Raw genomic sequence first — 14,402 nt, forward strand, 5'->3', positions numbered from 1 at the left:
ATACAGGATAAGTAATGTAATGTATGTACACAGTGACTGCACCAGCAGAATAGTGAGCGCAGCTCTGGAGTATAATACAGGATAAGTAATGTAATGTATGTACACAGTGACTGCACCAGCAGAATAGTGAGCGCAGCTCTGGAGTATAATACAGGATAAGTAATGTAATGTATGTACACAGTGACTGCACCAGCAGAATAGTGAGCGCAGCTCTGGAGTATAATACAGGATAAGTAATGTAATATATGTACACAGTGACTGTACCAGCAGAATAGTGAGCGCAGCTCTGGAGTATAATACAGGATAAGTAATGTAATGTATGTACACAGTGACTGCACCAGCAGAATAGTGAGCGCAGCTCTGGAGTATAATGCAGGATGTAATTCAGGATCAGTACAGGACACTTATTATACGTCTTTACCTCGCCGTCTGCTGAGTTCCACTTTCCAAATTGCACAGCAGTAGAAGAAGTTTAGAACTTGATGCCAGAAACTCAGATGAGATGGAGCCTCCTCCAGGTAACTTTGGTGCATCTTGATCAAAACCGCGTGGGGAGGAAGGAAGGCTGTGAGGATACCCTGCAAGACAGAAGAATTACACCAGTCCAATTAGGACAATTACTTGTAACTCCAGGACATAACAGAGTCCTCTCTGCAGTTTGGGTCTTTCATTGTGACGCTATTTTGAATTCTGACATGGATCAATGAAACCCACATACCCATGTTGTCACAGCCCCGCCCTCTGTTACCAGCATCACTACATAGTGACATGAATTAGTTACAATGTGTCTGACTGCAGAACTCCACCCACTAAGGTTTTTCCTTTTTTAGAGGAGTCGCCCTTTAAGGTGAAACCTTTAGCTTTGAAACCCACCAGAGCTCCTACTAGAGGCCGAAAGCTTATTTAAGGGCAGAGGGGCCTGAATGGCGTAAACCGGGTCTCCGTCAGCAATGGCGTTCAGGTCTTCATCATCAGAGAAGGATCTTTGGAAGCCGCTGGAATGTAACTCCGCCAAGATCACCTGCAAAGACAAGGAGCAGATATAGAGACGAATATGGGAATTGTTTTAACCCTTATTGGACCATGATATGTCGGCCTCTCATTTTGACAATTGGGCCTTAATAACGTTTCTATTGGGCATCAGCACAGAGATATGGGGTCTTGTTTTTTTGAAGGACAAGTTGTAGTTTTTAATGACAGTCTTAGAGGTTCACATTTTAATGGACATCAGAGTTCCCGCAAAAACCATAAACCGAATTACCTGATCTGAAGGAACTTTGCCCAGATCGGCCACCATTTGGCGTAGACATGCGACGGTGCCCAATAACGGCACGGCCAGACCGATGCGGAGGAATCGCTGCTGCTTAGATTGGAAAACCAAAATAACATTCAGGGCTCTAGGAACAAAAACATAAGCGGTTAGTAATTGTAAGAAGGGGGCACTTACTTATAATCATTCTGAAGGAATCCTGTGAGAAAGACGGGTAAGAACGCCAGAATGAAATATCATTAAAGGCGACGTCAGCCGAGAAAATCCCGAGAATAATAAATCATTAAAAATAAAAAATATATATATAAAAAATTATTTTTACAAACCGTCCAGACACTTACTGTGTAATAGATAAAAAATAAGGTAAATAATAATAATGGCGTTTAATTACAGTAATTAGGAGGCTGCAATTCCCTCTAATCCGTGTAATAACAGCTCCGGCAGCTTAACCCCTTCCTGCCCATTTCTGGATCTTATCACGAGGCAGACAAGAGAGTGGGAGGCGGTGATATTATGGGAAGCGGCAAACTGCAATTATCAGATGCGTTCCCTCGCTGCGTCCTGTATAATTTCATACTACAGCGCTAATTACAGACCGCCTACTCACTCGCTGCAGATCCTCCAAGTGAGGCTTCAATGTTTGTTCTATTTGTGACTTCACACTTGTAGATAATAAATCTGGATGAAAAACATAAGGTGCCAATGCAACCTTCAAAAATGTGCGCACTTTAAGTCATTTTTACATTTCTGAGACAGTTTCACAGCAGGCTGTAAACAGAGACAGCCATCATCAGTTTGCCTGTGGTGCTGACCTCTAGTGGACGACATGGGAACAGCAACAAGTTATAATTCATTATTTTTCAAACCAAATCGTGTCACATACATTGTTCATGTTCATTACCTTGTCTGACGCAGAGGGATGGGCAAAGAAACGCACGAGAAGGGGTCAAAAGTGTCGCTCTGTTTATGGCAATGTGGACAGGTGAGGGAAGATCTGAGAGAAGACAACAATTACCCATGAGCAAATCACATAGACAATAATAGAAAGTTGTCAGTTCTATATATAGATAATATGGAGGCAGGCGAGGAGTCTGGTGATAGGTAATTATAGTGGTGTCACCTCCTAAACCACTGGGAGGGGCGGCCATTATCTCTCTTATGGTCACCAAATTGCATCACAATTATAAAATTATTCTACAAAATGGACAAAGAGAATCAGCAAAAAAAAAATGTAACAAAGACGGAAAATAATTTATTACAACACAGGAGGAATGTTTACATTTATTTATTTATTTCACTCCCCATCGTACCTGTACTGTGCTTGAAAGTGCTCTTGTACAAAACTGTGTCCGAAATCTGTAGGTGAGGAAGGAGCGGAGCTGACGGAGCCGAGATCAGAAGAAGGAGGCTGCAGAAAATATATAACAGATACAATCCTAAGTAATCTCATCTATAGTCACATAACAAATGGTGATAGAATAGGTTATTAGCCTATGTGGTCAAAAATCTACTATAATACTGCCCCTATGTACAAGAATATAACTACTATAATACTACTCCTATGTACAAGAATATAACTACTATAATACTACTCCTATGTACAAGAATATAACTACTATAATACTACTCCTATGTACAAGAATATAACTACTATAATACTACTCCTATGTACAAGAATATAACTACTATAATACTACTCCTATGTACAAGAATATAACTACTATAATACTACTCCTATGTACAAGAATATAACTACTATAATACTACTCCTATGTACAAGAATATAACTACTATAATACTACTCCTATGTACAAGAATATAACTACTATAATACTACTCCTATGTACAAGAATATAACTACTATAATACTACTCCTATGTACAAGAATATAACTACTATAATAATACTCCTATGTACAAGAATATAACTACTATAATACTGCTCCTATGTACAAGAATATAACTACTATAATACTACTCCTATGTACAAGAATATAACTACTATAATACTACCTCCTATGTACAAGAATATAACTACTATAATACTACTCCTATGTACAAGAATATAACTACTATAATACTACTCCTATGTACAAGAATATAACTACTATAATACTACCTCCTATGTACAAGAATATAACTACTATAATACTACCTCCTATGTACAAGAATATAACTACAATAATAATACTCCTATGTACAAGAATATAACTACTATAATATTACCTCCTATGTACAAGAATATAACTACTATAATACTACCTCCTATGTACAAGAATATAACTACTATAATACTACCTCCTATATACAAGAATATAACTACTATAATACTACTCCTATGTACAAGAATATAACTACTATAATACTACTCCTATGTACAAGAATATAACTACTATAATACTACTCCTATATACAAGAATATAACTACTATAATACTACCTCCTATGTACAAGAATATAACTACTATAATACTACCTCCTATATACAAGAATATAACTACTATAATACTACCTCCTAGGTACAAGAATATAACTACTATAATATTACCTCCTATGTACAAGAATATAACTACTATAATACTACCTCCTATGTACAAGAATATAACTACAATAATACTACTCCTAGGTACAAGAATATAACTACTATAATATTACCTCCTATGTACAAGAATATAACTACTATAATACTACCTCCTAGGTACAAGAATATAACTACTATAATACTGCTCCTATGTACAAGAATATAACTACTATAATACTACCTCCTATGTACAAGAATATAACTACTATAATACTGCTCCTATGTACAAGAATATAACTACTATAATACTGCTCCTATGTACAAGAATATAACTACTATAATACTACTCCCATATACAAGAATATAACTACTATAATACTACCTCCTATGTACAAGAATATAACTACTATAATACTGCTCCTATGTACAAGAATATAACTACTATAATACTAGCTCCTATGTACAAGAATATAACTACTATAATACTGCTCCTATGTACAAGAATATAACTACTATAATACTACTCCTATGTACAAGAATATAACTACTATAATACTGCTCCTATGTACAAGAATATAACTACTATAATACTACTCCTATGTACAAGAATATAACTACAATAATACTATTCCTATGTACAAGAATATAACTACTATAATACTACCTCCTATGTACAAGAATATAACTACTATAATACTACCTCCTATGTACAAGAATATAACTACTATAATACTACTCCTATGTACAAGAATATAACTACTATAACACTGCCCCTATGTACAAGAATATAACTACTATAATAGTGCTCCTATGTACAAGAATATAACTACTATAATACTACTCCTATGTACAAGAATATAACTACTATAATACTACTCCTATGTACAAGAATATAACTACTATAATACTACTCCTATGTACAAGAATATAACTACTATAATACTACTCCTATATACAAGAATATAACTACTATAATACTGCTCCTATGTACAAGAATATAACTACTATAATACTGCTCCTATGTACAAGAATATAACTACTACAATACTACCTCATACGTACAAGAATATAACTACTATAATACTGCTCCTATGTACAAGTATATAACTACTATAATACTACTCCTATGTACAAGAATATAACTACTATAATACTACTCCTATATACAAGAATATAACTACTATAATACTACCTCCTATGTACAAGAATATAACTACAATAATACTACTCCTATGTACAAGAATATAACTACTATAATATTACCTCCTATGTACAAGAATATAGCTACTATAATACTACCTCCTAGGTACAAGAATATAACTACTATAATACTGCTCCTATGTACAAGAATATAACTACTATAATACTACCTCCTATGTACAAGAATATAACTACTATAATACTGCTCCTATGTACAAAAATATAACTACTATAATACTACCTCCTATGTACAAGAATATAACTACTATAATACTGCTCCTATGTACAAGAATATAACTACAATAATACTACTCCTATGTACAAGAATATAACTACTATAATACTACCTCCTATGTACAAGAATATAACTACTATAATACTACCTCCTAGGTACAAGAATATAACTACTATAATACTACCTCCTATGTACAAGAATATAACTACTATAATACTACTCCTATGTACAAGAATATAACTACTATAACACTGCCCCTATGTACAATAATATAACTACTATAATACTGCTCCTATGTACAAGAATATAACTACTATAATACTACTCCTATGTACAAGAATATAACTACTATAATACTACTCCTATATACAAGAATATAACTACTATAATACTGCTCCTATGTACAAGAATATAACTACTATAATACTACTCCTATGTACAAGAATATAACTACTATAATACTGCCCCTATGTACAAGAATATAACTACTATAATACTACCTTCTATGTACAAGAATATAACTACTATAATACTACTCCTATGTACAAGAATATAACTACTATAATACTGCTCCTATGTACAAGAATATAACTATTATAATACTACTCCTATGTAAAAGAATATAACTACTATAATACTACCTCCTATGTACAAGAATATAACTACTATAATACTACTCCTATGTAAAAGAATATAACTACTATAATACTACCTCCTATGTACAAGAATATAACTACCATAATACTACTCCTATGTACAAGAATATAACTACTATAATACTGCCCCTATGTACAAGAATATAACTACTATTATACTGCTCCTATGTACAAGAATATAACTACTATAATACTACTCCTATGTACAAGAATATAACTCCTATAATACTACTCCTATGTACAAGAATATAACTACTATAATACTACTCCTATGTACAAGAATATAACTACTATAATACTACCTCCTATGTACAAGAATATAACTACTATAATACTACTCCTATGTACAAGAATATAACTACTATAATACTACTCCTATGTACAAGAATATAACTACTATAATACTACTCCTATGTACAAGAATATAACTACTATAATACTACCTCCTATGTACAAGAATATAACTACTATAATACTACTCCTATGTACAAGAATATAACTACTATAATACTACTCCTATGTACAAGAATATAACTACTATAATACTACTCCTATGTACAAAATATAACTACTATAATACTACCTCCTATGTACAAGAATATAACTACTATAATACTACTCCTATGTACAAGAATATAACTACTATAATACTACTCCTATGTACAAGAATATAACTCCTATAATACCACTCCTATGTACAAGAATATAACTCCTATAATACCACTCCTATGTACAAGAATATAACTACTATAATACTACTCCTATGTACAAGAATATAACTACTATAATACTGCCCCTATGTACAAGAATATAACTACTATAATACTACTCCTATATACAAGAATATAACTACTATAATACTACTCCTATATACAAGAATATAACTACTATAATACTACTCCTATGTACAAGAATATAACTACTATAATACTACCTCCTATGTACAAGAATATAACTCCTATAATACTACTCCTATGTACAAGAATATAACTACTATAATACTACTCCTATGTACAAGAATATAACTACTATAATACTGCTCCTATGTACAAGAATATAACTACTATAATACTGCTCCTATGTACAAGAATATAACTACTATAATACTGCTCCTATGTACAAGAATATAACTACTATAATACTACCTCCTATGTACAAGAATATAACTACTATAATACTACCTCCTATGTACAAGAATATAACTACTATAATACTACCTCCTATGTACAAGAATATAACTACTATAATACTACTCCTATGTACAAGAATATAACTACTATAATACTACCTCCTATGTACAAGAATATAACTCCTATAATACTACTCCTATGTACAAGAATATAACTACTATAATACTACTCCTATGTACAAGAATATAACTACTATAATACTGCTCCTATGTACAAGAATATAACTACTATAATACTGCTCCTATGTACAAGAATATAACTACTATAATACTGCTCCTATGTACAAGAATATAACTACTATAATACTACCTCCTATGTATAAGAATATAACTACTATAATACTACCTCCTATGTACAAGAATATAACTACTATAATACTACCTCCTATGTACAAGAATATAACTACTATAATACTACTATGTACAAGAATATAACTACTATAATACTGCTCCTATGTACAAGAATATAAATACTATAATACTGCTCCTATGTACAAGAATATAACTACTATAATACTGCTCCCATGGCCACTATATAACTGCTATAATGACAATGATATATTACCGGTGACTTCAGACTCTTGGAGATGTTTGTATACCAGGTATACGTAGTTTTCTCCCCCCATGTATATACCGTATACGTATAGAGTGTGAGCAGTCAGCCTTAGTAAGGAGGATAAGCTGCCTGTCAGGGATTATGTTGCGGTAAATCCAACAGGAGTTTTTTCTTGTGTGTTTTTTTATAATTGGGCTATAACTATGATAAGCAGACGGATGACTCCCACGACACGCAGCGCCCCCTCCCCCAGCGCACTGAGCATGAGATGGCAGCCGGGCACAGATAATTGGCATCAGGCGGTTTACGGGAGCTTTTATGTTTTGTCATGACAAGGGTTAACAACTGGGAATAAAAAAAAATTTCAAAGAATTGATGTCTGCGCTTCTATGGGGGGGGGGGGGTCGTAAGAGGATTGTTAAGGAAGCATGGTAGATCCGCTAATGAGAGTTCTGCCAAGTACAGAGGCTGCTCTGCAGACTGCAAAATACGAGCTCCTCGCCCATCTGTCTAATGCTGGGGCTGCTGACACGTCGCCGCTACGACATGAGCACGCTACACTATGCCTTGTGATCACCGCGGCCTGCAGGTTATACCCACAGCCCGGACACTGAGGGGGCCCAATGCCCCTCCGCCACATAACGGGTACCTGCATCATAAGTGGCACGTGGTCGGTTGGGCCCATATTCTGGGGCTCAGATTCCTCTTTTTACCCCACTAGGCCATAGACTGAGTCTTCAGCCCCCGGTTTGGAGGTGATATCCCATCATCGCGTGCACAGGCGGTATATATTATTTATATTCTATGCTACACAACTGTCCTGCTCCAGGCGAGAAAACGGAGCCGCAACTCTGCAGGGAGACGCCAGTGTTATCAGGGTCAGTTCACACTCAGGAATGTGACGCTGAATCTGCCCTAAAAATACCGCCTGAAACCATCCAGCACAGAAACAGGTCTGATATAATACCGCCTGATGGCGAATCGGATGCTGAAACTAGGACAATCTCTGCCATGTGAACGATCCCTTAAATAGAGTGTCAGCTCTGCAGACGAGACCATTCACCTTCATACACGTGATCAGAGTGATGTGAGTAGTGAGAGAACACGTCAGTCTCGGGCCGCACAGGCGCTCCCGTCTATGCCCACAAGTCTGGACGGACGTGTTGTTTACAGTGTAAATATATCCCCAGGTCACATGACTGAGCGCAATGGCCAAAGATGACGAAACAAGAAAGACTTTGTGTGTCGTAGACCCGAACGAGCGAAGAAAAAACACCAAAAATTGTGAGAAAATCACTTAAGGGGTCCGGGATGTAATATTGTAACAATATGTAACAATAACAAAGTAACATTCTGTGGGTGGAACATTCCCTTTAAGAGAAATAGCAGACGCCACCGGGCTCTAAACAGTTAACACCTCCCGGGCTCCGCAGTCTAAAGCGTTTCCTGCAGCGACATTTATCCTGCGAGGAAGTGACCTCAAGCTCGGAGGTGACAGGTACAATGTGATGCCGCGTTACACGGCTGACGGAGCTTCTATTGTGCTGATCCTCTGCCTAATCCCAGGTTTGAGCCTCGCTGGCAGGGCGTGGATTCAGGGCGACACGACGACGTGGTCAGCTCAGGCTATTCATGGTGGGAGACGTCTACGCAGCACTAAATACAGACGGGGTAAAGCCGCCCCCCTGCCCTTATGGCACCCAGTGACCGAAATGTGCAACCCCTCCCCCCCCCCCCAGCTTTGGGTAGTCGAGGTCAGTCAGTCAGTAAAAATCCCCCCATGTGCCGTCTCCCCAAGGCCGAGAGAGAGGGGATGTGACTATCCGAGATCTAGGAAAGCTTGGTGGCCACTGGTAGAGCTTCTACGCAACCCAAGTCTAATCTGTGATGGAAACTTTGGTTTGGTCCAAGCGATGATTTGGGTACGAGACCCACCAGAGTGAATATTTCTGCACAACCCTACCCCACATGTATAAGATATACAGAAGGATCTCATTGTAACGGAGCCACATTGTCATGTCAGACTTGTCCACGCGAGAATCTGCCACCGAGCTCAGAGTCTACGCCTGCGCGACCCCATATAGCAAATCCATCACTGAGAAGACGGTAGTCACTGATGTCCTATCAAGGTTCCTTGGGTTATTGCAGATCTTTGGAGGAAGAAACATGGAGTCCACCTTGTACTATAAGAGGCTGAGGAGGAGATTGTAAGACCAGTAACAGGAGGCGAATCCAGAATGATAGCACGTAATAGCGCGAACGTCCAGCGGTCTGGAAGATTGCACAGGAGGACGCTAAATAATTCATCACCTTATAGTGTTAACCCCAACATAGCCAGGAAACACTGCGACCTGCGCTCCATAGAGCGACCGCAACACGCAACGGGGAAGGAGTTAAGTGGATTTTCTTGCATCGTCCACACATTGACCCACAGAGGCTTACTGACCGCCGCGCGGCCTGACGGTGAACTCAAGCTCACATCCTGCAACATGATTTTTTAAACAGGTTCTGGTCGGGCGTTCAGCGCACACAGCGGCATTACCATATGCTCCTAATGTGATCAGTAGAAGTGAACGTTACACTGACACGCGTCTCCTACTCCGCCGGGGGCAAGAAAGACACAAAGGCCCAGGAAGGCTAATGGATGTCTATACAGGGCTGCTGATACATCGCGCTGGTCTCCGGGAAACCTCCCGACAACAACAACAAGTGAATACAAAGAAAGCAGCAAACGAAGGAAAAAATTGTAAAGGGAAATGTTTGTTTTTGAAAAACTTGTTTCTAGAAACCACATCAGTCCAAGATTCGGGTCGGGGATTTCAGTTCGGCTCTTGGGTCTGACCTGTAATACCGCACACAACCTCTAGACTGGTGTGGAGCTGTTTTTGAAAGAAAGCAGCCATGTTTTAGCAGTCCTGCTTTAAGGGTAAGGTCAACCATAGCCGCCCCTGACCTTGCATCTGACCTGCTTGGGACGTAGACAATCTGGTAAGATGGTTCCCCATCTCCTTGTTTTTCTGCCGACATTCCTGCTGATGAACAGATTGTCTGGGGAGGATTTACAGGAGCCAATTAAGATGGACTCAAAAACATCACAAATGATAATTACGAGAGGATTAGGATCCGGCGACTCCATATCATGGTAGGAAGAAAGCCAAGCTTGAAGACTGATGTAAGGAGCTGGAGTGCAAAGCAGTGAGCTACAAAAAGTTACCGTATTCTTCATTGTGATGGTGACGGGTGCGGAGGAGTCTAATCCTCCTTAGTGCGGTCGGGTAATCTGTGGATCTCCTTAGGTTATGGGCCAGATGGAAGCTGCAATCTCAATACTGATGCCAGTACTTATGGGCCCCCCTAAGGCTCCTGGGCCCGGTGCGACTGCATCCTCTGCACCCCTCAAGTTACAACCCCGACTATGTGTTAGATTAGCGCAGTTTGGGTAATCTGGGGGTCTCCTTAGGTTATGGGCCAGATGGAAGCTGCAATCTCAATACTGATGCCAGTACTTATGGGCCCCCCTAAGGCTCCTGGGCCCGGTGCGACTGCATCCTCTGCACCCCTCAAGTTACCACCATGACTATGTGTTAGATTAGCGCAGTTTGGGTAATCTGGGGGTCTCCTTAGGTTATGGGCCAGATGGCAGCTGCAATCTCAATACTGATGCCAGTGCTTATGGGCCCCCCTAAGGCTCCTGGGTCCCGGTGTCACTGCACCCTCTGCACCCCTCAAGTTACAACCCCGACTATGTGTAAAAATCTAGATACAAAACGAAAGGTTAATTCTGCTCCCCCTGTATATTCAATGAATTGTTCAATCCCACAAGGAAAGACCGTGTGGACTCGAACCAGTGGTAGATACAAAAATTCAATAAAATTCGGCTTCAACCAGGAAAGGATCCAGATAAACTTATATATATAGAAATATATACAGAAAATGTGACTTATATTGTTGTCCTCACAGGTACGGCACATGTCTGGAGCGAAGCGCGTGGCTCAGTCAGGACACGACTAATCTTCATTGTTACAATGTATCTTTTTACCTCTTTGGACGACAATAAAAGTTACATTTGACGTAAATGTATATTTGGAAGTTAATCTGGATTCTTCCCTGGTTGAAGCGGAATTTTATCCAATTTATGTGTCAAAATCTGTCTCCTGGCGGCCAACAAGCATCAATTAGCCGTAACCCTTTCAGGGAATGTTTGGAAGAAAACAAAAGACCCCCGAGCAGTATTGTGCATGCCGGACGCTTGTCTTCACACTCGAGGCGCATGATTTTCATTCCCAGCATTGACCCTCCACCAGTTTCTTTTCTAACCACAGTAAACCAACCTTGACCAAGGTCTTGGATTTTGGGGAGTTGAGATCTTCATGGACCCGGTCCAGTAGCCACAGAAGAAACTCCAAGGCATCATGTTGGGAATTCCCTCGAAATTGGGAGCCGTACTTGGCCACGGCGTTCTGAAAGAGAGAAGAAATGTGGTCGGGGATCAGACAATACCCAAATACAAAGGGGCGGCCAATATTAACATTGAAATTCTATTTTTGTGTCCCATAATGTAGAACCATCCCGGGGAATGGAACGTATTGCCCACATAAGTCGTCCCCATGTATTCCTTTGACCATTCGTTGTGATTGTGGCGAGATCATTGGCAGGGAATAAGGAGGGGTCTCCATTGATAGTGAAAGTGGAGGGTCTGCCATTGACAACTCTTTTCCCATGACTCCGGACACAGTAGTTATATTCCGGATTAGTCAGATGCCGCCGGTGACTCCTTCCTCTCAGGCGGCGCACATACCATACTTAGCATTCCTCGTTCCGTCTAACCGGTCCCTAACATACCTGAACTATTACTACACCTGATTAAACGCGCGGCGAGGCTGCACTACTGCCCCAATAACACAGCAAGGCCTCAGTGTCCCCCAGATCTGCCCCACAGTCTGCCCCCTCCCTCCTCCTCCTCCTCCCCGATCCTGGGGTTATTAAGGGTTAATATGCTCCAATGATAGGTCAATAGAGGACACAAAGGAAAGGTAAATATAGACCCCGCGTATCCGAGACCCCGGACTCATCCGAAACCGACATCACCGCTCACCTACAGACACAGAACAACATATGGGGAAGATCTATATATAACACATTCTGGGAACGAGGTATCTAAGCCGAGTGATGTATCCCAGCCTATCGTGTGTGATACTGTATACTGAGCTGTGTATCTAATCCTATCCTGTGTGATACTGTATACTGAGCTGTGTATCTAATCCTATCCTGTGTGATACTGTATACTGAGCTGTATCTAATCCTATCCTGTGTGATACTGTATACTGAGCTGTGTATCTAATCCTATCCTGTGTGATACTGTATACTGAGCTGTGTATCTAATCCTATCCTGTGTGATACTGTATACTGAGCTGTGTATCTAATCCTATCCTGTGTGATACTGTATACTGAGCTGTATCTAATCCTATCCTGTGTGATACTGTATACTGAGCGGTGTATCTAATCCTATCCTGTGTGATACTGTATACTGAGCTGTATCTAATCCTGTCCTGTGTGATACTGTATACTGAGCTGTGTATCTAATCCTATCGTGTGTGATACTGTATACTGAGCTGTGTATCTAATCCTATCCTGTGTGATACTGTATACTGAGCTGTGTATCTAATCCTATCATGTGTGATACTGTATACTGAGCTGTGTATCTAATCCTATCCTGTGTGATACTGTATACTGAGCCGTGTATCTAATCCTATCCTGTGTGATACTGTAAACTGAGCTGTATCTAATCCTATCTTGTGTGATACTGTATACTGAGCTGTGTATCTAATCCTATCCTATGTGATACTGTATACTGAGTCGTGTATCTAATCCTATCCTGTGTGATACTGTATACTGAGCTGTGTATCTAATCCTATCCTGTGTGATACTGTATACTGAGCTGTGTATCTAATCCTATCCTGTGTGATACTGTATACTGAGCTGTGTATCTAATCCTATCCTGTGTGATACTGTATACTGAGCTGTATCTAATCCTATCCTGTGTGAAACTGTATAGTGAGCTGTGTATCTAATCCTATCCTGTGTGATACTGTATACTGAGCTGTGTATCTAATCCTATCCTGTGTGATACTGTATACTGAGCTGTATCTAATCCTATCCTGTGTGTTACTGTATACTGAGCTGTATCTAATCCTATCCTGTGTGATACTGTATACTGAGCTGTGTATCTAATCCTATCCTGTGTGATACTGTATACTGAGCTGTGTATCTAATCCTATCCTGTGTGATACTGCATACTGAGCTGTGTATCTAATCCTATCCTGTGTGATACTGTATACTGAGCTGTATCTAATCCTACCCTGTGTGATACTGTATACTGAGCTGTATCTAATCCTATCCTGTGTGATACTGTATACTGAGCTGTGTATCTAATCCTATCCTGTGTGATACTGTATACTGAGCTGTGTATCTAATCCTATCCTGTGTAATACTGTATACTGAGCTGTATCTAATCCTATCCTGTGTGATACTGTATACTGAGCTGTATCTAATCCTATCCTGTGTGATACTGTATACTGATCTCTGTATCTAATCCTATCCTGTGTGATACTGTATACTGAGCAGTGTATCTAATCCTATCCTGTGTGATACTGTATACTGAGCTGTATCTAATCCTATCCTGTGTGATACTGTATACTGAGCTGTGTATCTAATCCTATCCTGTGTGATACTGTATACTGAGCTGTGTATCTAATCCTATCCTGTGTGATACTGTAT

At 39.1% G+C, this 14,402-nt stretch overlaps 1 protein-coding gene across 1 annotated transcript in view; it reads right to left on the reverse strand.

Moving 5' to 3' along the window:
- Positions 1-14,402, reverse strand: part of USP43 (ubiquitin specific peptidase 43) — a 38,278-nt gene that overhangs the window by 6,552 nt on the left and 17,324 nt on the right. Inside the window, exons 2-7 of the mRNA XM_075279320.1 lie at positions 11,957-12,085; positions 2,581-2,678; positions 2,172-2,264; positions 1,262-1,397; positions 874-1,021; positions 422-578 (exon numbers count right to left, since the gene is read on the reverse strand). Of these exons, the coding sequence (XP_075135421.1) occupies positions 422-578; positions 874-1,021; positions 1,262-1,397; positions 2,172-2,264; positions 2,581-2,678; positions 11,957-12,085 (761 nt within the window). The remainder of the gene's footprint in view (positions 1-421; positions 579-873; positions 1,022-1,261; positions 1,398-2,171; positions 2,265-2,580; positions 2,679-11,956; positions 12,086-14,402) is intronic.

The sequence above is a fragment of the Leptodactylus fuscus genome, chromosome 6, assembly GCF_031893055.1.
Source record: "Leptodactylus fuscus isolate aLepFus1 chromosome 6, aLepFus1.hap2, whole genome shotgun sequence".
NCBI classification, from domain to species: Eukaryota; Metazoa; Chordata; class Amphibia; order Anura; family Leptodactylidae; genus Leptodactylus; species Leptodactylus fuscus.